This window comes from Heptranchias perlo, chromosome 2 (assembly GCF_035084215.1).
Source record: "Heptranchias perlo isolate sHepPer1 chromosome 2, sHepPer1.hap1, whole genome shotgun sequence".
Classification (NCBI taxonomy): domain Eukaryota; kingdom Metazoa; phylum Chordata; class Chondrichthyes; order Hexanchiformes; family Hexanchidae; genus Heptranchias; species Heptranchias perlo.
In genome coordinates, this window is record NC_090326.1 from 156,311,995 (window position 1) to 156,338,662 (window position 26,668).

The 26,668-nt window shown below is 45.1% G+C and overlaps 1 protein-coding gene across 4 annotated transcripts in view; it reads left to right on the forward strand.

The window, feature by feature from the left end:
• Window positions 1-26,668, forward strand: part of LOC137299267 (uncharacterized) — a 71,027-nt gene that overhangs the window by 35,224 nt on the left and 9,135 nt on the right. Inside the window, exons 4-5 of one of the 4 annotated variants that reach the window (XR_010957867.1) lie at window positions 18,599-20,299; window positions 22,017-22,104. The exons of 1 other annotated variant lie outside the window; for it this stretch is intronic. Coding sequence is in view for 2 of the 3 variants with exons in the window: in XM_067967940.1 (XP_067824041.1) it covers window positions 22,017-22,151 (135 nt within the window). In the remaining variant the exon portion in view is untranslated. Of the gene's footprint in view, window positions 1-9,094; window positions 9,275-18,598; window positions 20,300-22,016; window positions 22,197-26,668 lie in introns of those variants that run through there. 2 more of the 4 variants (XM_067967940.1, XM_067967948.1) reach the window with 2 other exon arrangements.

The following is a 26,668-nucleotide window of genomic DNA, read 5'->3' on the forward strand; positions in this document are numbered from 1 at the left end:
CTAGAAAATGGAATTGCTGAGAGTTGCAGTAAATCGGACAATTCTTGTTCTTAATTTTGCATTACTCAATGCATGAAACGGTGATGGTTGGATGAACAAGCAACTATTGCATTATTTTTGTCAGTAGAATTTTGTTGATCTGATCTTTACTGCCAGAATGCTGATTTGTTTGAACCCTTTAAAAGAGAGAAGGCTGAGGGATAATCTAATAGAGGTCTTTAAAATTATGGTGGAGTTCGATAGGGTAGACGTAGGGAAGATGTTTCCACTTGTGGGGAATCCAAAACTAGGGGTCATAAATATTAGATAGTCACTAATAAATCAAATGAGGAGTTCAGGAAAAACTTCTTTATCCAGAGTGGTGAGAATGTGGAACTTGCTACCTCATGGAATAGTTGAGGCAAATAGCATGGATGCATTTAAGGGGAAGCTAGATAAGTACATGAGGGAGAAAGGAATAGAAGGATATATGATAGGGTTAGATGAAGAGGGGTGGGAGGAGGCTCGTGTGGAGCATAAACACTGGCATAGACCTGTTGGGCCAAATGGCCTGTTTCTGTGCTGCACATTCTATGTAATTCTATGAATACGAGTCCCTTTTTAAGTTTGTGAATCCTGAATATTTTACTTCACTAAAGAATCCCAATTTTGCCACGTATATCATTTAAAGTCTTGCATGTGCCTCAACTTTCTGTTCACAAAAGCTTACTTCTTGTCTCGATTTTTGTGTCACATTTCTATGTGAAGATTTTATAATGGAAGATCTATGCCAACATTTTTATAATGGGGAAAACGTATCCGCCAGTCACACTGTAGTTGCAGGTCTCCCACCATTGATGGCGCGGCGGCAAGAGAGTCGCCCAGCTCCTCCTGCCATTTATTTTATTTTTACAATTTGCCCGGCTGCCAATTTTTACAGTCTTTAATACTTTCAGTCACTGCCTTTTGCCTGGCCTTATGCTTGTGCTCCCCGAGCGTCTGCTTCTCTACCAGGCTGCTGTCACACAGCATGCTCTTTCACTGTCGGGCCAGGGCATGCTGCCCTCCTATATACCAGCCCGGCGTGCCCATCAGCCTCCCTACCACCTCCCGAGCTGCCCTCCTCTGCAGTTTTTGAAAACGTACTGAATTTTTTTAAGTTCTAATGAAAATGTAATCGTTTATGTGTGTTAGAACAAGTATCTGGTGTTGAAGGCGATTAATATGCTGTCGTTCTGAACCCTGCACTGCTTCTGTTTAATACGAATTGTAAACAATTTTACAACACCAAGTTATAGTCCAGCAATTTTATTTTAAATCCCACAAGCTTTCGGAGGCTTCCCCCTTCGTCAGGTGAACGATGCGAAAATCATTTTCGCATCGTTCACCTGACGAAGGGGGAAACCTCCGAAAGCTTGTGAATTTAAAATAAAATTGCTGGACTATAACTTGGTGTTGTAAAATTGTTTACAATTGTCAACCCCAGTCCATCACCGGCATCTCCACATCACGTTTAATACGAAGGCAGCGAATAGTTGCTGTTCTCACTAAAGGAGGTTGATGAGGTATAATTACAACCTGATATATCTGGTCAATATTTGTTTCATGGGAAGGTCATAGATAGATATAAAATAACTGGTAAAGTAAACAATGCTATATGTACATCCGCGATATTTTATATTCATATATAACAAATACAAAATACCCTGTCATTAGTGTGTGATAGACCATTATTTGAAAATCAACATTATATTAGCAGTGACCAAAGAGATTTTCAATTAATGACATTGATATGGTGTAACTGATACTGTGCCCAGGATGCATCAAAAGATATCTGTGAAATGAATTCTGTTCTTGTATTTGGGAGCTTCAGTTCTGTTTTCCTAATGTGCTGTTGAATTTCATATTCATTGAGTGCACCATCACTCCAGTTTGTCTTTAAAGAGCAGTTCATCACATTAAATTTTTAATTAAAATTAATTTTAATTAAAAATTTAAATGAAGGCATAACCTTAAAATTAGAGCTAGGCCGCTCAGGGGTGATGTCGGGAAGCACTTCCTCACACAAAGGGGAGTGGAAATCTGGAATTCTCTCCCTCCCCCCACAAAAAAGCAGTTGAGGATCAATTAAAAATTTAAAAACTGAGATTGATAGATTTTTGTTAGGCGAGGGTAGATGGAGTTAAGATACAGATCAGCCATGATCTAATTGAATGGCAGAATAGGCTCGAGGGGCTGAATGGCCTACTCCTATGTTCCTAAATCAGTGTCAAGGCCCCTTATGAAGATATCAGTTACAAATGAAACACATGAAAGCAGGCAAATTTACTGTGAAGCAGAGTGCTAGCAGCCATGTTTTACGCTGACACATTTTGGTCAGTTAGACTCGGCCATTGTTCACTTCACCATTAGTAGAATTGAATAAACAAAATCTCAAATCAGGTTGGTTTTGTTTAGTCCAGTTCTTCTAAATTCATAGTGTACGGTCACAAGCCGATACCGGATAAATGAAAATTTGACTTTTCTTTCAGCTGACTCCCTCTTCTCTCTCACTCTATATGGCTGTTGTTTTCAGGCAGACTTTCACTCCCTTGCATTCGCTCGCTCTTTCCCACTTCCTTTCTGCTGCGCTGTCACTCTTATTTGTTATTATTTACAGTGTAGTAATTGCTGCCGCCCCTGTATCTAAAGACAGTGCTAAGGATCAAGCAGAGCAGCAGAGTAATTGGAACCTGCCAGCGAAACTCAACGCGTTCCTCCAATTTTCTCTGAGTGGGAGATATAAACTGGCCGCATTTTCTCTGCTCTTCAAAACACTGAGTCAGGCAGGCGTACAGCTCCACACGTGCTGGCAGCCCCAAGGGGGCCGTTTAAAAAAAAATGCGAGACCAGACTGCTACTATCAAAAGGCTATTTGAACATAGTGAATATCACAGCTAAGCCTGATGCTATAATCAGCCAAGTATATTCCAGTCGATGTCACTGGATACTGGTAAGGAGTGGGATCCCTAGCTAATCGCCCTCCCTCAGACCCAGGAATGCTGATGCCAATTGTGTCGTCCCAACTAGTAGTCTAGCAGAGATCGCCTAACTCAACACAGTCCAGGGATTGGACCTAGGGATTTTCCTGATCTGTATGACTTAGTGCCACCACAGATGGTTCATTTACCAACTGAGTCCGTAAGACTCTCGAAAACAAAAGGTTTGCTCTCTGAAGACTTGGCTGGAGTCTTGATCTCAGTGAGACCAAACCCCAATCACCTGTTCAAAGGACATTGAGGTAGACAAGTATTTAACTCCTTAAATACACCTCAGTTGCCATTCAGATGAACTTTCCACCATTACTGCAACACGACACAACACTGAATCTGCCTGGCCATACACGCACTCACGTGTTTAAATTGGTCTGTTATCAATAGCAATGGAAAATCAATAACCGGTCACAAACCGATTTATCACTCGTAGTAACCCTACCTTGCCCCTCCTTTAAAATCTACCTCTTTGACCAAGCTTTTGGTCACCTGTCCTAATATCTCCTCATGTGGCTCGGTGTCAAATTTTGTTTGATAATGCAACTGTGAAGCGCCTTGGGACGTTTTACTACAGTTAAAGGCGCTATATAAATGCAAGTTGTTGTTGTTGTCCCTGCCCAGAGCTTTGTACCTCTGACTCTTGGGTAAAATCAGGAAGCCGAGTGATCCTCGCATCAGACACTGGAATTGTTTAAAACATTTTTTTTAGCGTGGTTTGAATTTTTTGCAGCACCAAATGTGCATTTAAAAATAGCATGGAAGCACTAAAATAGTACTTAATGTATTGCACACAAATCACCACTGAAGCACATTTGTCCTGTTGCTATACTTGTGAAGATGAATGACATTTGCATGTCTGGTGACTTGATTGTCAGTTTAATCTGCTTTTTGAACAACTTCCAACCTTTCTACATGGGGGAAGCCCCTGCAGATATCAGCACATTCCAGGTGACCTCCCCATACTAACCTTGGAAAGAAGGAAACTCCATTATCATTGGAGAAAAATATTTATTAATACACAGCAATGGAAATAATGCACTAGTAAGTAAACAAGTACAGAAAAGATATAGATTACACAATTCTTGAGACACTAAGCTCATAGGGTACAGTCTAAAGAAAGAAAGAACTTAGATTTACATAGCACCTTTCACTACCTCAGAACGTCCCAAAGCATTTTACAGCCAATGAAGTACGTTTTTGAAGTGTAGTCACTGTTGTAATGTAGGAAACGTGGCAGCAAATTTGTGCACAGCAAGATCCCACAAACAGCAGTGTGATAATGACCAGAAAATCTGTTTTTAGTGATGTTGGTTGATAAGTATACCCAGCTCCAAACGAACAGATATCTGATAACCTTGTGAACCCTCTCTGATCCACTTTAAAAACTGACGGTCAAAGCCACTGATTTGTGGTTTGCAAGCAAAAATGAACGTAATCGTGGAATACAATCCCCCAAACACCACTAAAAACTCCATGGTCCGAAGTGACAGAGTCAAAATAAAACTGTCACCCCACCAGATTGACATAAATAAGTTTTATCAATTCCTCTTTTGAAATAAAACTGACCTCAGAATGTGACATTCAGTTACCATAAACCAATGGGCCTATTTATAAACAGATGGATTGGGGAATGTGATCTCTAAAACACCAGTAAAAATCCCAGACTCTTGTAATAAAAGTGGAATTTGATTTATTTGGGCATTGCTTATATCGTAGAATGTGTTTCCCTTAAATCTGAGGCCAATTTTGTTAATAAACTTATTTATGTCCATCTGGTGGGATATGAACTACCGTTCTCTAATAATCATCACATGTTCTTTTATGTATTGACAGCTAGTTTGGAGTGCAAAGGTTTGGGAGAGAGTCCCCCTTCAGCTGTCTGGGTCTCGGCTTCAGGTGAAGTGTGACCCGAAACCTGGGGGGAGAGAGGGGAGGGGGCAATGGAGAAAGTTGCAATAGTTCACATTTGGAATCCTAACCTTGAACAACATGGTCTCAGTTTACTGAGTTACATCAATACCATAGAGAAGGCAAATTCATCACTCAGAATTAATAAATTATAGAATATAGTATCAGCACATCCAAACCTGCAATGATTCTGTAATATGTGAATCCCTTGTTTCACCAACACAAGTTAGTCATGGTGAGATCACTGCATTTTAAAAGTGCGGTTACATACTGCTTAGTCACTTCACAGATTTTAAATGTCTATCGTCCCGCTGCTGTGTTACTCTACCTTTTAACCGTTTCTCTTCCCACTGCTGTGTTACTCTACGTTTTAACCATATCTCTTCTCACTGCTGTGTTACTCTACATTTTAACCATATCTCTTCTCACTGCTGTGTTACTCTTCATTTCATCAACATCCTGGGGGTCACCATTGACCAGAAACTTAACTGGACCAGCCACATAATTACTATTGCTACAAGAGCAGGTCAGAGGCTGGGTATTCTGCGGCGAGTGACTCACCTCCTGACTCCCCAAAGCCTTTCCACCATCTACAAGGCACAAGTCTGGAGTGTGATGGAATACTCTCCACTTGCCTGGATGAGTGCAGCTCCAACAACACTCAAGAAGCTTGATTGGCACCCCATCCACCACCTTAAACATTCACTCCTGCCACCACCAGCGCACTGTGGCTGCAGTGTGTACCATCTACAAGATGCACCGCAGCAACTCGCCAAGGCTTCTTCAACAGCACCTGCCAAACCCGCGATCTCTACTAATTAGAAGGACAAGGGCAGCAGGTGCATGGGAACACCACTGCATGCACGTTCCCATCCAAGTCACATACCATCCTGACTTGGAAATATATCACCATTCTTTCATCGTCACTGGGTCAAAATCCTACTCCCTACCTAACAGCACTGTGGGAGAACCTTCACCACACGGACTGCAGCGGTTCAAGAAGGCGGCTCACCATCACCTTCTCATGGGCAATTAGGGATGGGCAGTAAATGCTGGCCTTGGCAGCGATGCCCACATCCCATGAATGAATAAAACATTTTTTTAACCATATCTCTTCCCACTGCTGTGTTACTCTACATTTTAACCGTATCTCTTCCCGCTGTGTTACTCTACGTTTTAACCGTATCTCTTCCCACTGTGTTACTCTACATTTTAACCATATCTATTCCCACTGTGTTACTCTACATTTTAACCGTATCTCTTCCCACTGTGTTACTCTACATTTTAACTGTATCTCTTCCCGCTGTGTTACTCTACATTTTAACCGTATCTCTTCCCGCTGTGTTACTCTACATTTTAACCATATCTCTTCCCACTGTGTTACTCTACATTTTAACCGTATCTCTTCCCACTGTATTACTCTACATTTTAACCATATCTCTTCCCACTGTGTTACTCTACATTTTAACCGTATATCTTCCCACTGTGTTACTCTACATTTTAACCATATCTCTTCCTGCTGTGCTACTCTACATTTTAACCGTATCTCTTCCTGCTCTGTTACTCTACATTTTAACCGTATCTCTTCCCACTGTCACTCTACATTTTAACCGTATCTCTTCCTGCTGTGTTACTCTACACTTTAACTATATCTCTTCCCGAAGCTGTGATGCTCTAAATTTTAACCGTGCCTCTTTCCATTGCTGTGTTGCTCCATGTTTTGAGACAAGCCACATTTTCAGCACATGAAGTTGAAGGAAGAATGTGTAGACTTTGACAGCTTTATGATAACTCATGTTCCAGCTGGCTTCTGTATTAGCAGAGGATAAATCGCTTAGAGGCTACCTGTTGCCATCTTATGTGTCATAGTACTTGTTGATATAAATTGAAATGCCATTTAACTGAAATAATTAGACTGATGTAAAGACAATATTACCAGCCCATGGGCCACCCCTCATTACAGCATAAGAGGCGGTGCAGAAACATTCAGCGGCAACATTTGCTGATCTAATGATCAAATCCGTATAGCTGTCGTTCCGATCAGCTTAAATTGCAAGTGTAATAGCTTCAGAAAGCAGAGTGTCTTGTTGCTGTCTAACTCACTGTACTTTCCACTTGATATGAATAGAAGCAACTTCTGAACAATTAAGTAGTGATCTTTGGGCAGCCTGGTGTCACCTCTCATGTTCCACTTGGTATGGTGCTCTGAGAGGGGAGGCTCTGCCAGCTTCAGCTAAAACACGGCCGTGGGGCAAAAGAAGCCCAGAAGAAATTCACCCCATTGGTTTTGGTGGAGCTAATGGGCCAGCTGGCACAGATACTTGGATTCTCTTAGCCCTGCCTGAGGAGATGGTTGTACCACGGTCCATCTCTTTCAATTGTCTGTTGATTGTATTATCCCTCTGGGGTGAACGGCAGCAAATATTTTGCCAATCCACAAGTAGAGACCAAAGCTGGAGGCTGACAACTTCTGACTCGTCTTCCTACTGTTGTTGTAACAACCTGCTGTCTGATTGTTAGTTGAGCTCAGAACAAATGTAGAAAAGACTGAAAGACTGAATAGGCTGGGGTTCTTTTCTCTAGAAAAGAGAAGGCTGAGGGATGATCTAATAGAGGTCTTTAAAATGATAGAATCATAGAATCATAGAAGTTACAACATGAAAACAGGCCCTTCGGCCCAACATGTCCATGTCGCCCAGTTTATACCACTAAGCTAGTCCCAATTGCCTGCACTTGGCCCATATCCCTCTATACCCATCTTACCCATGTAACTGTCCAAATGCTTTTTAAAAGACAAAATTGTACCCGCCTCTACTACTGCCTCTGGCAGCTCGTTCCAGACACTCACCACCCTTTGAGTGAAAAAATTGCCCCTCTGGACCCTTTTGTATCTCTCCCCTCTCACCTTAAATCTATGCCCCCTCGTTATAGACTCCCCTACCTTTGGGAAAAGATTTTGACTATCGACCTTATCTATGCCCCTCATTATTTTATAGACTTCTATAAGATCACCCCTTAACCTCCTACTCTCCAGGGAAAAAAGTCCCAGTCTGTCTAACCTCTCCCTGTAAGTCAAACCATCAAGTCCCGGTAGCATCCTAGTAAATCTTTTCTGCACTCTTTCTAGTTTAATAATATCCTTTCTATAATAGGGTGACCAGAACTGTACACAGTACTCCAAGTGTGGCCTCACCAATGCCCTGTACAACTTCAACAAGACATCCCAACTCCTGCATTCAATGTTCTGACCAATGAAACCAAGCATGCCGAATGCCTTCTTCACCACCCTATCCACCTGTGACTCCACTTTCAAGGAGCTATGAATCTGTACTCCTAGATCTCTTTGTTCTATAACTCTCCCCAACGCCCTACCATTAACAGAGTAGGTCCTGGCCCGATTCGATGGGGTTTGATAGGGTAGACGTGGATTAATGTAGTCCTAATTGGAATATGTAAACAGAAATGTCAATCTCCCTCACTTGCTTCAAGAGAAAGGTCCAAGCCTGCTGGTTGTTGAAGCTGAACTGTGTATTGGTGCCTCATTTTCCTGATACTGTGTGTTGTGTACTATTAGATAGAGTCATGTGTACGTCTGAACAAAGGATGGTTGGCTCTTTGATTGTACAGTAGAAACGATGCGAGTTCAGAGGTAACCACTTCACTAAGTGAGTGGTGAATATGTGAACACTGCCGAGGTAGATAATCTTGGTACATTCAAGATAGCTTTTGGTGAACGAGTCGATTGAGGCGGATGAGGGACAGAGTGTGGTATTTTTTGAACTTTGGCACTGGCCAGAGGTAGAGCATTGACCATTCCTCATCTGGTACAGTCCAATCTTGAATCACGAATGCGGAAGTCCCACCGGCAATTAAAGCCGGCGGGATGATAGTTAAGACAGTGATTTAGATACTTTAAGTATTTGAACTAGTTAATTTCATGCTGATTGAGGCAGGGGACTGATTTTCATTCAGCCTCAGTGTGTTTCCCGTGCTGTGGGAAACATTCCATGTTTTAGGCGACGTGTTTCAGCCAGCAGCCAGTTGGACATTCAAATACTTGTTTGACAGATGGGGATAAAAGGTGAGTTATTGCAGCAGGGCACTCTGGTCTTTCTGACAAACTTTTGGTTAGGAGATCTTTATGTTTACAATGAAAATTCTTGGTTTCCACTCAGAATTCTTCTGTTTACACATATTTACCAACTTTTCGGACCCCCTCAAACTGACACCATCAGGATGGGGGAACGTCAAGGCTGCATTCACCACTACATCCGAGGACGGGCAACACCACCAGCCTCGCCAGGCACAGAGTGCGCTTCTGCCACCTGGAGCTCCACAACACAGTGCTGCGCCTCAGGCACCTGCACAAGAGCACAGAGGGCAACAACAGAAAGAGCGCTGTCGCAGGAGGCACTACCCTCGCCAAAGGGTCCACAGACCAAGGTTCAGCTTCCTGGACCTCTCTGAGGAGCAATGCATACGGAGGCTGAGAGTGAGTCGCCAGGTGGTCGAAGGCATCTGCAGCCTCCTTCATGCCGAGCTGCTCCTGGCTGGACCGAGCGACATCTCATCACCCGTCACTGTCAAAGTCACAACTGCCCTCAACTTCTTCGCCTCCGGATCATTCCAGGGTGCCATTGGGGGCATCGTCAGGGATCCTCAGTCGGCTGTGCACAAGTGCATAAGGCAGGTCATCGACGGCTTGTTCCGCAGGGCCTCGCAATATGTCAACTTCCCCATGGACACCTCAGCCAGACGGAGAGGGCAGTGGGATTTCACTCTGTGGCTGGCTTCCCACCGGTACAGGGTGCAATCGATTGTAACCACATAGCAATACGAGCACCTCCACACGAGCCAGGACTGTTCATCAACAGAAAGGGGTATCACACCATCAACGCTCAGCTCGGTTGTGACCACCGCAAAAGATCCCTTCACGTGTGTGCTAGATTCCCCGGTAGCTGCCATAATTCCTTCATTCTGAGGGGATCCAACATCCCGGGCCTCTTCCACGCACCGAGTACTCTTAAGGGCTGGCTCCTTGGAGGCAAGGGATACCCCCTGCACATGAATGGAAAAGATGACAGTCTGTCAGACACTCTTGTGCATACCTTTCGTGCTCACAAATCCTTAGCCTTTCTCTTTCTACCGCTTCTACGTGGTTTATCCCCTGTGGCTGAAGCAGAGGTAGTGGCAGGAGAATCAATAAGTGTACTCACTTTTGCTGACCTAGTTAGGTCAGTGAAGCACTTCCTGCTCTGGACCCAGGTGCGGGAGATGCTGCTGCTGCTCGTGACCTCCTCTGCCACCTCGAGCCAGGCCGTCTTGGTGGCAGAGGCAGGGCACCTCCTACCATCCGCGGGGTAAAACACTTCCCTCCTCCTTCTCACCCCGGCCAGTAGCTGCTGCAGTGAGACATCATTAAATCTTGGTGCAGCCTTGCCCCTGTGGTGCTCCATTGTGCCTTTTGGTCTTTGCTGCAGCAAAAGCTTTTGGGGCAATGGCCCTTTAAACAGAGCCGCTCCAGCTGACAGCCTATCATGCGGGTGCGCAGTCCGCCCGCTGCGCTGCTTTCGGACGGCAAACCCGGAAGCCACGTTAAGGGCCACCAATCAACTTGCGAGTGCGTGGGAAACGGTAGGATTTTATTAGTCAGGTTACCCGCGCGTCCATTGATTCCCCCGCTGCCATCCCACCCCACTTTGAAATTCGAACCCATGATATGTGCTGTTATGTAAGGTACATGATGTTATGTACTGACATGGTACGTGCAGATATGTACTGACATACGGTACGTGACGTTATGTACAGTACATGTGGATATGTAGTGATGTGTGGTTGTGCCATGAAGTACTGACAAATGGTTTGTGCCATTGTGTACTAATGTGGTTATGTACTGACATTAGATGTATCTAATATGTACTAGATACAATCAGATACACCTGACGAAGGGGATAATCTCCGAAAGCTTGTGATATTAAAATAAAACTGTTGGACTATAACCTGGTGTTGTAAGATTCCTTACATTTGTCCACCCCAGTCCATCACCGGCATCTCCACATCATGGCTAATATGTACTGAGGAGGTAAATCTACTTTTGTATCAACATTCAATACATCTAGTGAAAAAAATCCTGATGCATTTTTTTTTCACAGCTGGTGCCTTATTTTAGTCCCCACCTTGTATAACTTTTTTAAAATTCATTCATGGGATGTGGGCGTCGCTGGCGAGGCCGGCATTTATTGCCCATCCCTAATTGCCCTTGAGAAGGTGGTGGTGAGCCGCCTTCTTGAACCACTGCAGTCCGTGTGGTGAAGGTTCTCCCACAGTGCTGTTTGGTAGGGAGTTCCAGGATTTTGACCCAGCGACGATGAAGGAATGGCGATATATTTCCAAGTAGGATGGTGTGTGACTTGGAGGGGAACGTGCAGGTGGTGTTGTTCCCATGTGCCTGCTGCCCTTGTCCTTCTAGGTGGTCGAGGTCGTGGGTTTGGGAGGTGCTGTTGAAGAAGCCTTGGCGAGTTGCTGAAGTGCATCTTGTGGATGGTACACACTGCATCCACTGTGCGCCGGTGGTGAAGGGATTGAATGTTTAGGGTGGTGGATGGGGTGCCAATCAAGCGGGCTGCTTTGTCCTGGATGGTGTCGAGCTTCTTGAGTGTTGTTGGAGCTGCACTCATCCAGGCAAGTGGAGAGTATTCCATCACACTCCTGACTTCTGCATTGCAGATGGTGGAAAGGCTTTGGGGAGTCAGGAGGTGAGTCACTCGCCACAGAATACCCAGTCTCTGACCTGCTCTTGTAGCCACAGTATTTATATGGCTGGTTCAGTTAAGTTTCTGGTCAATGGTGACCCCCAGGATGTTGATTGTGGGGGATTCGGCGATGGTAATGCCGTTGAATGTCAAGGGGAGGTGGTTAGACTCTCTCTTGTTGGAGATGGTCATTGGCTGGCACTTGTCTGGCGCGAATGTTACTTGTGTAACGCACGAATGTGTAGAAAATGATGTGGGTGAATCTGTGTCCCACTATTTCATAGTGTGCTGTGCCCTGGACAGACCTTAACACACTTTTCAAATCTTTAAAGCAAACTGCTCCTTAAAGAAATGCTGACCTTGTTGAGCTGCCACATTGCAGTATGGATGGAAGCATAAAATTACGGAGAGATATTAATAGATTAAGTGAATGGGCAAATGTATTTCAATGTAGGCAAGTGTGAGGTCATCCACTTTGGATCTAAGAAGGATAGATCAGAATATTTTCTAAATGGTGAAAAGCTCAAAACAGTGGAGGTGCAAAGAGACTTAGGGGTCCATGCACAAAGATCATTAAAATGACAGGGACAGGTACAGAAAATACAGGTACACCTATACAAAATAAGGCACCAGGGCATTGCTGTAGGGCAGTGTCCTGGGCCCAACCATCTTCAGCTGCTTCATCAATGACCTTCCCTCCATCATAAGGTCAGAAATGGGGATGTTCGCTGATGATTGCACAGTGTTCAGTTCCATTCGCAATCCCTCAAATAATGAAGCAGTCCAAACCCGCATGCAGCAAGACCTGGACAACATCCAGGCTTGGGCTGATAAGTGGCAAGTAACATTCGCGCCAGACAAGTGTCAGGCAATGACCATCTCCAACAAGAGAGAGTCTAACAACCTACCCTTGACATTCAATGGCATTACCATCGCCGAATCCCCCACCATTAACATCCTGGGGGTCACCATTGACCAGAAACTTAACTGGACCAGCCATATAAATACTGTGGCTACAAGAGCAGGTCAGTGGCTGGGTATTCTGCAGTGAGTGACTCACCTCCTGACTCCCCAAAGCCTTTCCACCATCTACAAGGCACAAGTCAGGAGTGTGATGGAATACTCTCCACTTGCCTGGATGAGTGCAGCTCCAACAACACTCAAGAAGCTCGACACCATCCAGGAGAAAAGCAGCCCGCTTGATTGGCACCCCATCCACCACCCTAAACATTCACTCCCTTCACCACCTGCGCACAGTGGCTGCAGTGTGTACCATCCACAGGATGCACTGCAGCAACTCGCCAAGGCTTCTTCGACAGCACCTCCCATACCCACGACCTCTACCACCTAGAAGGACAAGGGCAGCAGGCGCATGGGAACAACACCACCTGCACGTTCCCCTCCAAGTCACACACCATCCCGACTTGGAAATATATCGCCGTTCCTTCATCGTCGCTGGGTCAAAATCCTGGAACTCCCTTCCTAACAGCACTGTAGGAGAACCTTCACCACACGGACTGCAGCAGTTCAAGGCGGCGGCTCACCACCACCTTCTCAAGGGCAATTAGGGATGGGCAATAAATGCCGGCCTCGCCAGCGACGCCCACATCCCATGAACAAATAAAAAAAATGTCCTGGTTGGACTACACCTGGAGTATTGTGTTCCGTACTGGGCACTGCACCTTAGGAAGGATATATTGGCCTTTTAGGGAGGTCAGTGTAGATTTACTAGAATGATATCTGGGCGCCAAGGGTTAAATTAAGAGGAGCGACAACAGAAAATAGAGTTCAATTCCCGGGAATTTCGAAGATTAAGGGGTGATTTGATCGACGTTTTCTAGATATTAAGGGGAACTGATAGGGTAGATAAAAAGTAACTATTTCCGCTGGTTAGGGAGTCTAGGATTAGAATCTTAGAAAGTTATGCTACAGAAGGAGGCCATTTGGCCCATTGTGTCCGTGCCAGCCGAAAAAGAGTTATCCAACTTAATCCCACTTTCCAGCACTTGGTCCGTAGCCCTGTAGGTTACGGCATTTCAAGTGTACATCCAAGTACTTTTTAAATGAGTTGAGGGTTTCTGCCTCTACCACCCTTTCAGGCAGTGAGTTCCAGACCCCCACCACCCTCTGGGTGAAATAAATTCTCCTCAGCTCCCGTCTAATCCTTCTACCAATTACTTTAAATCTATGCCCCCTGGTCACTGACCCCTCTGCTAAGGGAAATTGGTTCTCTCTATCTAGTCCTGTCATAATTTTATATACCTCTATTAAATGTCCCCTCAGCCTCCTTTGTTCCAAAAGAAACAATCCCAGCTTATCCAATCTTTTCTCATAGCTAAAATTCTCCAGTCCTGGCAACATCCTCGTAAATCTCCTCTGTACCCTCTCTAGTGCAATCACATCTTTCCTGTAATGTGGTGACCAGAACTGTACACAGTACTCAAGCTGTGGCCTAACTAGTGTTTTATGCAGTTCTAGCATAATATCCCTCCGCTTATATTCTATGCCTCGGCGAATAAAGGAAAGTATCCCATATGTCTTTTAAACCACCTCATCTACCTGTCCTGCTACCTTCAGGGATCTGTGGACATGCACTCCAAGGTCCCTTTGTTCCTCTACACCTCTCAGTATCCTCCCATTTATTGTGCACTCCCTTGCCTTCTTTACCCTCCCCAAATGCATTACCTCACACTTCTCTGGATTGAATTCCATTTGGCACTTTTCTGCCCACCTGACCAGTCCATTGATATCTTCCTGCAGTCTACAGCGTTCCTCCTCACTATCAACCACACGGCCAATTTTTGTATCATCTGCAAACTTCTTGATCAAGCCCCCCACATACAAGTCCAAATCATTAATATATACCACAAAAAGCAAGGGACCTAGTACTGAGCCTTGCAGAACCCCACTGGAAACAGCCTTCCAGTCGCAAAAACACCCGTCGACCATTACCCTTTGCTTCCTGCCACTGAGCCAATTTTAGATCCAACTAGCCACTTTCTCTTGCACCCATGGGCTTTTACTTTTTTGACCAGTCTGCCATGTGGGACCTTGTCAAAAGCCTTGCTAAAATCCATGTAGACTACATCAAACGTATTACCCTCTTCGATCCTCCTTGTTACCTGCTCAAAAAATTCAATCAAGTTAGTCAGACACGACCTTCCCTTAACAAATTCATGCTGACTTTCAATGATTAACCCATGCCTTTCTAACTGACGATTTATACTATCCCTCAGAATTGATTCCAATAATTTGCCCACCATCGAGGTTAGACTGACTGGCCTATAATTACTCGGTCTATCTCTTTCTCCCTTCTTAAACAACGGTACAACGTTAGCAGTCCTCCAGTCCTTTGGCACCAGGCCTGCAGCCAGTGAGGATTGGAAAATGATGGTCAGAGCCTCCGTTATTTCCTCCCTTGCTTCTCTGAGCAGCCTGGGATACATTTCATTCTGGCCTAGCGATTTATCTACTTTCAAAGATGCTAAACCCCTTATTACTTCCTCTCTCACTATGTTTATCCCATCCAATATTTCACACTCCTCCTCGTTAACTACAATCTCTGCATCGTCCCCCTCTTTTGTGAAGTCAGACGCAAAGTATTCATTAAGAACCATACCCACATCTTCCATCTCCGTACATAGTTTACCTTTTTGGTCTCTAATAGGCCCTACTCTTTCCTTAGTTATCCTCTTGCTCTTTATGTATTTATAAAACATTTTAGGGTTTTCCTTAATTTTACTTGCCAGTATTTTTTCATGCCCTCTCTTTGCTTTCCTAATTTCCTTTTTAACTTCACCCCTGCACTTTCTATACTCCTCTCGGCTTTCTGCAGTATTGAGCTCTTGGTGTCTGACATAAACTTCCCTTTTTTGCCTTGTCTAGGGGACATAGCCTAAAAATTAGAGCCGAGACTTTCAGAAGTGAAGTTAGGAAACACTTCTCCACGCAAAGAGTGGTAGAAATTTGGAACTCTCTTCCACAAATGGCAGTTGATACTAGCTCAATTGTTAATTTTAAATCTGAGACAGATAGATTTTTGCTAACCAAAGTTATTAAGGGAGATGGGGCTAAGTCGGGTACATGGAGTTAGGTCACAGATCAGTCATGATCCTATTGAATGGCGGAACAGGCTCGAGGGAATAAATGGCCTACTCCTGTTCCTACGTTCCTGAGTACAGTCAGCAGCTTTCTGTAGTTTAAAGTTCGTTCTTCTTGGAGTTTATCTTCAGATTAAAATTCATGGCAATTACAGGTTTCACTGACACCTGCTCTTCTAGCGCTGGACTACTCCCCTACTTTACTATTGTTCTCTTGTCCAACCACTATGCCCCTGTCCTCTGGAATTTTAGAACCAGTCCCATCTGATTTGTCACCTCCTTCTGCATTCAGTACCTCCCTCACAGCCCCCTCCCCTTTCCCCATGCTCTGTGCGTCCCTTTCCTCCTTACTGTAGGACGCTCTGAGGTGTCTCCCTACTTGCGAGAAGCATTATAGAAATGCAAACTGTTGCCCTGGGTCCAACCTTTTTATACAGCCGGTGCTATTTATGGAATTGTAAACATTTATGGAACACTGCTGGTGCAGAATGACTGCAGTGGCTGTCTACATAACAATAGTCAGCCGTGGCTCAGTTGGTAGCTCTCTCACCTTTGAGTCAGAAGGTTGTGGGTTCAAGTCCCACTCCAGAGATTTGAGCATAGAAGCTAGGCTGACACTAAGGGAGTGCTGCACAATGGGCTGCTGTTAAAGCAGGTGCTTTAGGTTGGAAGCACTCCCCTTGCTGCAGGCATTTACTATTTTTTCACACAGCAGATGAATCCTGACAACTAAGGAAGGGCTGCACTGTCGGAGGTGCCACCTTTTGGATGAAACGTTAAACCGAGGTCCCATCTGCCCTCTCAGGTGGGTTTAAAAGATCCCATGGCACTATTTCAAAGACGAGCCTGGCCAATATCTATCCCTCAACCAACATCACTAAAAATCAGATTACCTGGTCATTATCACGTTGCTGTTTGTGGGTCCTTGCTGAGTGCAATTTGGCTGCCACGTCTCCTACATTACAACAGTGACTATACTTCAAAAGTACTTCATTGGCTGTAAAGTGCTTTGGGATGACCTGAGGCTGTGAAAGGCGCTATATAAATGCAAGTCTTTCTTTTCATTTCAAGCAGGACTAAGTGAGTTGAGGTACGGAAAAGGAATGCTGGGAAGCATCCAGTTGAAATCCTGATCCAAGTACAGAAGAGGCTTTGGTTGCACAGTAGTTAGAGCGTGGTCAGGATTTATCTACTGTGTGAAAGAAAAGTGAATTCCTGCAGCAAGGGGATTGCTTCCAGCCTCTAAAAGCACCTGCTTTAACGACAGGCCCATGGGAAAGCCCCACACTTGTCCTCTACAATGCCTACTATGCTGGGGTCAGACAGTCTCAAGGCCTAGGGAGGGCCGAGGGTAGCAATAGAATGTAGTGCAGGCTTCCCGAATGTGAATGTTTAACGTGATAGACACAAGATCTCAGCTCGCTGGAAATGATCACAGGGCCCGTAATGTCATCGGGACAGTTGAGAAACTTCAATAGGACAAGGAATGTCACACTAGCACCGAGGAACGCAATCACTACCTTAAGCTCACGGGCAGTTATTTGACGTTCTTTATATAGTTCGAAAAGAATTTATTGCAGTTTCCTGCTACTAGTCGGTTGCACTAAACACAGGAGAGGCGGTATAACATTGGTAAATGCGATTGTAACATAGTTTGTGAAAATACATATGATAAACCTTCAGCTCTTATATCATAATGACTTTTACAGCACAGGAGGCCATTCAACCTTGCAGCTGTGCTGGCTCTCTGAAAGAGCTATCCACTTAGTACTATTCCCTTGCCCTTTCCCCATATCCTTTTAATTTTTACTTTTCAAATGTTTATCCACTGTCCTTGTAAAAGCTGTTATGGGTTCTGTTCCCACCACTGTCTCTGGCAGGGCAGTCCGTGCACTGACAACTGGCAGCTTAAAACAAATATCTCCTAACCTCTCCCCTCCTTCTTTTGGTGGTGATCTTAAATTTATGCCCTCTAATTACTTATTGACCTCTCCAATATCTGAGTCACCTGGGCCATTCTTCATGAGTGAGCTATTTGACCTCACAAGCAAGCCTGTTTCTGGCCCCAAGGGAACTCTGGACACACATATTTTACAACAGGCACCACTGGACAATGATGCGAAACAGAGTCCCGAGGTGATTTTTTCCCTACTCTAAGCACGGGGCATTAATGCCAAATCCTCAGCTAAAATCCGTGAACTTAGCGTGGACCAGGGATGGAACCTTTTAAAAAGAAAAATTAATTCTCGGGATGTGGGTGTCGCTGGCAAGACTGGCATTTATTGCCCACTCCTAGTTTCCCTGATACAACTGAGTGGCTCGCTAAGCCATTCCAGAGGGCAGTTAAGAGACAACCACGTTGGTGTGGGACTGGAGTCACGTATAGGCCAGGCCGGGTAAGAACGGCAGGTTTCATTCCCTGAAGGACATTAGTGTACCGGTTGGATTTTTTGACGACAATCCGACAGCTTCATGGTCGCTTTTTTTTTTACTGATTTATTAACAGCTCTATTGATTCCAGATATTTTTTAACTGAATTCAAATTCTCAAACTGCCATGGTGGGATTCAAACTCACGTCTTTAGGGATTATTAGTCCCAGGCCTCGGGATTACTAGTCCAGTAACATAACCCTAGACGCTACTATACCGGAACGTGGGAACTCCCTCGTCTTTATGGCTCGGTTCCTGAGCAGGCAATGCATTTATGAGAAGGGCCCGAAGCAGAGTCTATTCTTAACCATTGTCTGAACCCTGAAAAGAGATTAAAGCCTCGCAAAGCTCACGGAGGTGGTTCGAGTCAGTTTTTGGATCTATATTTTGTTTGCAGATAGCAGCTGTCATGTTGGAAGCTGACAGCCAGCGTGCTCCACATCACTGATGCCCGACGACAGGTTGTACGTTCTCCGGGGATCAACCTTCTTGGTGTATTTATCAAGTGATCACCAACAGTTGATTACTAGTAAACAATATGGACCGTATCAAGTATTAACGGGCATTACTTCGCACAAGGAATGTTCACAGGTCCTCCTGCGTCTACCACCTGTTGTGTGATGTGGACGAGACTGTTCATTTTATCGCAGGACAGCCCAAAGATACCGGATTTCTGGAGCCGGGGGATTAAAAATTAAGCCTGATTACTTGTATCCAGTGTCATAAGGAATCCAACATTGGCAATTTTAGATCCTTCTCTCCTTCAAGGTCCAAGTCAGTAAAGAAAAAAAGAAATTCATAAGCCTGGGGCTTATCAGAGCAAATGATGTATTTCTCAAAGAGCAAATCGACAAAGTCCCATTCTTCCACTGGCTGAACCATTGATTAAATGCTTAGCCCTGTAAAGAGATCCTTTTGAATTGAAAGGCAGCTTTATCCATAGATTTCGCAAATGTTTTAGATAATATTCACATTCCCAGAAGCCATGTAAAGATCCATTTTTGATTTCGATCTGTGAGAATCTAACACGGAAATGATTGTATTCCTGCTATAAAGCAAGAGTCTCCTGAGGTGCACAGGTTGCAAAATGAATATTTGACCGGGTAGAGAAAGATCTGAATAATAAAGCAAAATAAAATGGCCTTATTTTTGTTGAGTGGCTGGGATCCTGGTGATTATTTGTTTTTGGGCACTGCCCGTTCCATTGGGTGACTGAGCTGTCACAGGTAGCTGGAACTCCCGAAATCATGTTCGACAGCACATCAGAAGATCAACTGGATCACTTCAGTGATGCAGCCAGGTTAACCGTTAACATTCTGGGACTCAATTGGTTGAAATCTTGGCATGCTCACAGTTGGAGCACCGTGTGCAGTTTTGGACTCTACACAATAGGAAGGGTATTGAGGCAATAAAGAGGATGCAGTGGAGATTCACTAGGATGCTGCCTGGTGGTCACTTCCTCAGTCCTGCACTGGGAGAGTCAGCCTACATTTCGAGTTCAAGGCTCTGGGACTTGAACTCACAATCTTCCGACTCAAAGGCGAGGAGGTGATGAGAAAGCAACAGTACTGCTGAGAAAGTGACGGGAAAGCTGCACAGCTGGTGAGAAGGTGATGAGAAAGCAACAATACTGCTGAGAAGATGACGAGAAAGCAGCTCTACTGGTGAGAAGGTGATGAGAAAGCAACTCTACTAGTGCGAAGGTGATGAGAAAGCAGCTCTACTGGTGAGAAGGTGATGAGAAAGCAACTCTGCTGGTGAGAAGGTGATGAGAAAGCAGCTCTGCTGGTGAGAAGGTGACGAGAAAGCAGCTCTACTGGTGAGAAGGTGATGAGAAAGCAGCTCTACTGGTGAGAAGGTGATGAGAAAGCAACAATACTGCTGAGAAGATGACGAGAAAGCAGCTCTACTGGTGAGAAGGTGATGAGAAAGCAACTCTGCTGGTGAGAAGGTGATGAGAAAGCAACTCTGCTGGTGAGAAGGTGATGAGAAAGCAGCTCTACTGGTGAGAAGGTGACGAGAAAGCAGCTCTACTGGTGCGAAGGTGATGAGAAAGCAGCTCTGCTGGTGAGAAGGTGATGAGAAAGCAACAATACAGGTGAGAAGGATTACATGCCCATAAAGGCAGGAAGGATTACATGCCCATAACAGGCGGGAAGGATTACATGTCTATAACAGGCCGGGCCAGAATGATTACATGCCTATAATGGGGGAAGGATTACACGCCTATAACAGGCTGGAATAATTACATGCTTATAACAGGCCGGGCTGAAATGATTACATGCCTGTAATAGAGGGGAAGGAATACACGCCTATAATAGGCCAGAAGGATTACATGCCTATAAAAAGGGCGAAGGATTACACGACTATAACAGGCAGGAAGGATTACAAGCCTGTAACAGGCAGGAAGGATTATATGCCTATAACAAACCAACATGATTACACGCCTATAACAGGCTGGAATGATTACACACCTATAGCAGATGGGAAGGTTTACATGCCTATAACTGGGGTGAGGGAGGGGGGAGGATTACATGCCTATAACCAGGGTGGAGGGATAGATTACACGCGTATTACAATTCAGAGGATTACTCGCTTATAACAGGCGGGAAGGATTACACACCTATAATGGGGGAAGGAGGAAGGATTACACACCTATAACCAGGGTGGAGGGATAGATTACACGCGTATTACAATTCAGAGGATTACTCGCTTATAACAAGCGGGAAGGATTACACGCCTATTGCAATTCAGAGGATTACACGCCTATAACCGGTGGGAGGGGGGCGGTGGGGGAGGATTATACACCTACAACAGGCAGGAAGGATTACACTCCTATAACAGGCCGGAATAACACACCTATTACACGTCTGACTTTCTGCCCATCAATTTCAGTGGATGGATAATCGGGCGGGTTACCTTAGGGACACGCAGTTCTTCCCGCCTAAGATATGGAATTCCACAGTTTTGAGATAGTGGGAACGAATGAGGTTGAGTAGGAGTAATGATCTTTGATTCCAACACAGTGGCGGTGCTGAGAGGGGGAAGAGTGTGCAGGATGGCAGACTGGAGTTTGGAAGGACAGGGGAGAGGGAAGTTTATCGGAACACTGGCTGCAGTAGGGCTGATAGGAAGAGAAAGATCGAGATGGAGAGAGACGCTAAAGGCCGGGATTGAGAGAGAGTTTATTATCTGGGGTTGAGCTTTTTTTTGTATACTGACCAGGAGTGTGAGGGAGGTGATGAAAGGACCACACCCACTCCTCCCCGTCCCCCTCCCCCCCCAGATATCAGAGCAGCATGTCAATCTTGTTTTGCTTTATGGCGAGCTAAGAGTTGTTTAGTGGGACTCAGCTTCAGCACTGGAGATGTAGGCGTTCCATTTGATGTCACAGGACCTCGTCCTCTGTGTTGTTCCCAAGGGTGGCTTTATTTCCCAGGCACAGGGCAGAAGAAAAAAGGGGCAAGAAAATCGTGACACCGAGTCTCTGCCCCATCCTGTTGGCCCCGTTCCTCTGGAGCTTCTTTGCTAATTATATGCTAATGAGGCAGTGTGCTATTGCCACCTATATCCTTCCTAAGGTGCGGTGCCCAGAACTGAATACAGTACTGCAAGTGTGGTCTAACCAGGACTTTGTATAGCTGCAGCATAACTTCTACCCCCTTGTACTCTAGTCTTCTAGATATAAAGACCAGCATTCCATTAGCCTTTTTGATTATTTTCTGTACCTGTCCCTGACATTTTAATATCTCTTTGGACCTCCACTGTTTCGAGCTATTCACCATTTAAAAAGTACCCTGTTCTATCCTTTCTAGGTCCAAAGTGGATGCTTGAACTTGTGCATGAAAATTTTCACGACTTCTTCACTGTACAGGACCTCCAACCAATGCTATACACCAGATACATCGACGACATTTTCTTCCTATGGGCCCACGGCGAAGAATCACTGAAGAGACGACACGATAACATCAACAAGTTCCATCCCACCATCAAACTCACCATGGACTACTCCTCAGAATCGGTTTCTTTGTTGGACACACGAATCTCCATCAAAGACGGGCACCTCAGCACCTCACTCTACCGCAAGCCCACGGACAACCTCACGATGCTCCACTTTTCCAGCTTCCACCCTAACCACGTCAAAGAGGCCATCCCCTATGGACAGGCCCTGCGAATACACAGGGTCTGCTCAGACGAGGAGGAACGCAATGGACACCTACAGACGCTGAAAGACGCCCTCGTAAGAACGGGGTATGACGCTCGACTTGTCGATTGGCAGTTCCGGCGGGCCACAGCGAAGAATCGCATAGACCTCCTCAGAAGACAAACACGGGAAGCAACCGACAGAGTACCCTTCGTCGTCCAGTACTTCCCCGGAGCGGAGAAACTACGCCATGTTCTCCGCAGCCTTCAACATGTCATCGATGACGATGAACACCTCGCTAAGGCCATCCCCATGCTTCCACTACTCGCCTTCAAACAGCCACCCAACCTCAAACAGACCATCGTTTGCAGCAAATTACCCAACTTTCAGGAGAACAGCGTCCACGACACCACACAACCCTGCCACGGCAACCTCTGCAAGACATGTCAGATCATCGACACAGATACCACCATCACACGAGAGGACACCACCCACCAGGTACGTGGTTCATACTCCTGTGACTCGGCCAACGTTGTCTACCTCATACGTTGCAGGAAAGGATGCCCCGGAGCATGGTACATTGGCGAGACCATGCAGACACTGCGACAACGGATGAACGGACACCAGACAGGAGGGTTCCCTCCCAGTCGGGGAACACTTTAGCAGTCAAGGACATTCAGCCACCGATCTTCGGGTAAGCATTCTCCAAGGCGGCCTTCGAGACACACGACAACGCAAAATCGTCGAGCAGAAATTGATAGCCAAGTTCCGCACCCATGAGGACGGCCTCAACCGGGATCTTGGGTTCATGTCACGCTACACGTAACCCCACCAGCAGGAAAAAAAAGTTATCTGTTTTTAATACAACTGGACATTCTCTCTCTCTCTGCCTTTCGGGTCTCTTTCTTTCTTTGTGTAATTTGACCCATTGTGTATTCAGTATACTGGGACCTACTGTTTTCCGTGGCTAACCTGTCTGAACACCAACGACACCTTTGATTGGTGTGATGGTGTCCCAGCCTAATATAAGATATGCGATTTGAGAACCTCTCATTCACTCACTCACCTGACGAAGGAGATAATCTCCGAAAGCTTGTGATTTTCAAATAAAACTGTTGGACTATAACCTGGTGTTGTAAGATTCCTTACATAAGCTCAGCGGGTAACAGCAGCGGTGGGGTATGGGTTATAGGCTAGACAAAGTTACCTTAAAAGTTAAGCAACTGAATAACATATTAGTGTCACAGGAACTGAGTCTTGCAGTGTAGTCCAGTGGAGTAGCGTAATCTTGACGGCAAAGACGTCCAGGAACTTGGAAGCCAAATTTGAGCCAAGATCCAGTGCTCACCGATGAAAACAAAGAGCAGGCCTGATCAGGGGATGGGCAGTGGGCCCAGGACACTTTAAATTTGCAGCATGAACTTGTAGTTAGGGCTAAAATGCATCATCATTAGAGCCAGGGGAACGTAAACAGTGGAAGAGAGGAGATTGGGGGAGGAAGAGCAAAGCATGGCAACAGATGGCCAAGGATAGAGTTGCACAACCACACAAGCCTCCTCTCACTCTAATACCTCTTCCCACCAAACCACCACAAAGATTGAAGAGGCCACGAGGCAGACCCAGAGCAAGATGGGATGACAATGTAATGGTGCTCCTTAACAACATGGGCAGACGCATGGCAGATGAAATTTAACGCAGAGAAGTGCAGAGTGATACATTTTGGTAGGAAGAATGAAGAGAGTCAATATAAACTAAATGGTACAATTCTAAAGGGATGCAGGAACAGAGAGACCTGGAGGTATATGTGCACAAATCTTTGAAGGTGGCAGGACAGGTTGAAAAAGCAGTTAAGAAAGCATACGGGATCCTGGGCTTTATAAATAAAGGCATAGAGTATAAAATCAAGGAGGTTATGATGAACCTTTATAAAATACTGGTTCAGCCACAGCTGGAGTATTGTGTCCAATTCTGGGCACCGCACTTTAGGAAGGATGTGAAGGCCTTAGAGAGGGTGCAGAAAAGATTTACTAGAATGGTTCCAGGGATGAGGGTCTTCAGTTACAAGGATAGACTGGAGAAGCTGGGGTTGTTCTCCTTGGAGCAGAGAAGGTTAAGAGGAGATTTGATCGAAGTGTTCAAAATCATAAAGGGTTTAGATAAAGTAAATAAAGAGAAACTGTTCCCATTGGGGGAAAGGTCGAGAACCAGAGGACACGGATTTAAGGTGAATGGCAAAAGAACCGAAGGCGACATGAGGAAAAACTTTTTTACGCAGCGAGTAGTTATGATCTGGAATGTGCTGTCTGAAAGGATGGTGGAAGCAGATTCAATCATGGCTTTCAAAAAGGAATTGGATAAATACTTGAAGGGAAAAAATTTGCAGGGCTACGGGAAAGAGCGGGGGAATGGGACTAACTGGATTGCTCTTACGAAGAGCCAGCGTGGGCTCGATGGGCTGAATGGCCTCCTTCTGTGCTGTAACCATTCTATGATTCTATGATACTGCCACTGAGGCACAAGTGAGAGCCCTGAACCGTTAATGGTTGGAAGAAGCTGGTAACAACAACGTCATCTTATGGATTAGCCCACTAGAGGATTGTCCGGTTCTGCTCTCCCCTCCGTTAAATGAATTTCTATGGCCTGATGAGCTAATATAGACTGTTTTCTGAAGTATAAATCTATTCTTCGGATACTATGACTAGTACATTGTGCTTCTGCCCACTTCATAGTGCTTTTTATATGGTTTGTTGTGTTTTCACTCTGGATTAAAAAAAGACTGGGGTCTGTGCACGAAGCTTAATGCCGACTGGGAGGTGAATACATAAACAAGGACAAGTCAGCAAACCTGAAGTGCTGTCAGACTCAGTGTCCTCAGCAACTACATAGAAAAGCCACGGGGAATGTATTAATTTGCAGCCAAAGCTACACCTTTGATATTTTCCAACCTTTTAACCCCTATGCTTGCTGACCTACATTGGCTCCCGGACCAGCAATGCTGTGATTTTAAAATTCTCATCCCTGTTTACAAATCCCTCCATGACCTCACCCCTCTCTATCTCTGTAATCTCCTCCGACATCTCTGCGCTCCTCCAATTCTGGCCTGTTACGCACTCCTGATTTTAATCGCTCCACCATTGGCGGCCGTGCCTTCAGCTGCCTAGGGTTAAGCTCTGGAATTCCCTCCCTAAACCTTTCCGCCTCTCTAACTCTCTCTCCTCCTTTAAGACGCTCCTTAAAACCTACCTCTTTGACCAAGCTTTTGTTCACCTGTCCTAATATCTCTTCGTGTGGCTCGTTCTCAAATTTTGTCTGATAACGCTCCTGTGAAGTGCCTTGGGACGTTTTACTACGTTAGAGGTGCTATATAATTGCAAGCTATCAGAATATAAGAAATAGGAGCAGGGGTAGGCTATACGGCCCCTCGAGCCTGCTCCGCCATTCAATAAGATCATGGCTGATCTTCTACCTCAACTCCACTTTCCTGCCCTATCCCCATATCCCTTGATTCCCTTGGTCCCCAAAAATCTATCGATCTTAATCTAAGGCAAGTATATCCTTCCTTACTCTTATACTCCAACCCCCTTGCAATAAAAGCTAACTTACCATTTGCCTTCCTAATTGCTTGCTGTACCTGCATGTTAACTTCCTGTGATTCATGTACAAGGACACCCAAATCCCTCTGAACACCAACATTTCTTAGTCTCTCACTTTAAAAAAAAATTGCACTTTTCTATTCTTCCTACGAAAGTGAATAACCTCACATTTCCGCACATTATACTCCATCTGCCACCTTCTCGCCCTCTCACTTAACCTGTCTATATCCCTTTGCAGACTCTTTCTGTCCTCCTCACAGCTTACTTTCCCACCTAGCTTTGTATCGTCAGCAAACTTGGATACATTACGCTCGATCCCCTCATCTAAGTCACTGATATACATTGTAAACAGCTGAGGCCCAAGTACTGATCCTTGCGACACCCCACTGGTTACAGCCTGCCAACCCGAAAATAACCCCTTTATCCCTACTCTCTGTTTTCTGTCCATCAACCAATCCCAGTCCTTTTTGGTCCATCAACAAAACCTCAGCAGTTGTTGTAGTTTATACAAGAGAGGCCATTTAGAAAATAAAATAAAGAAATAAAAATCAGAGGCAGAGAAGGGTTAAAAACTGTTGTTGATGCATTTAAAACACATCTGTACTTGCATTAGAACAGAATGTGCAGACAGAAGCTCAACATTGGATCATTATTAATTTAGGGCATTGGTAATGATGCTTGAAGGTAACTATTTCTGCGTGACCTCCAGACACTTGAGTTACAGGCTCCG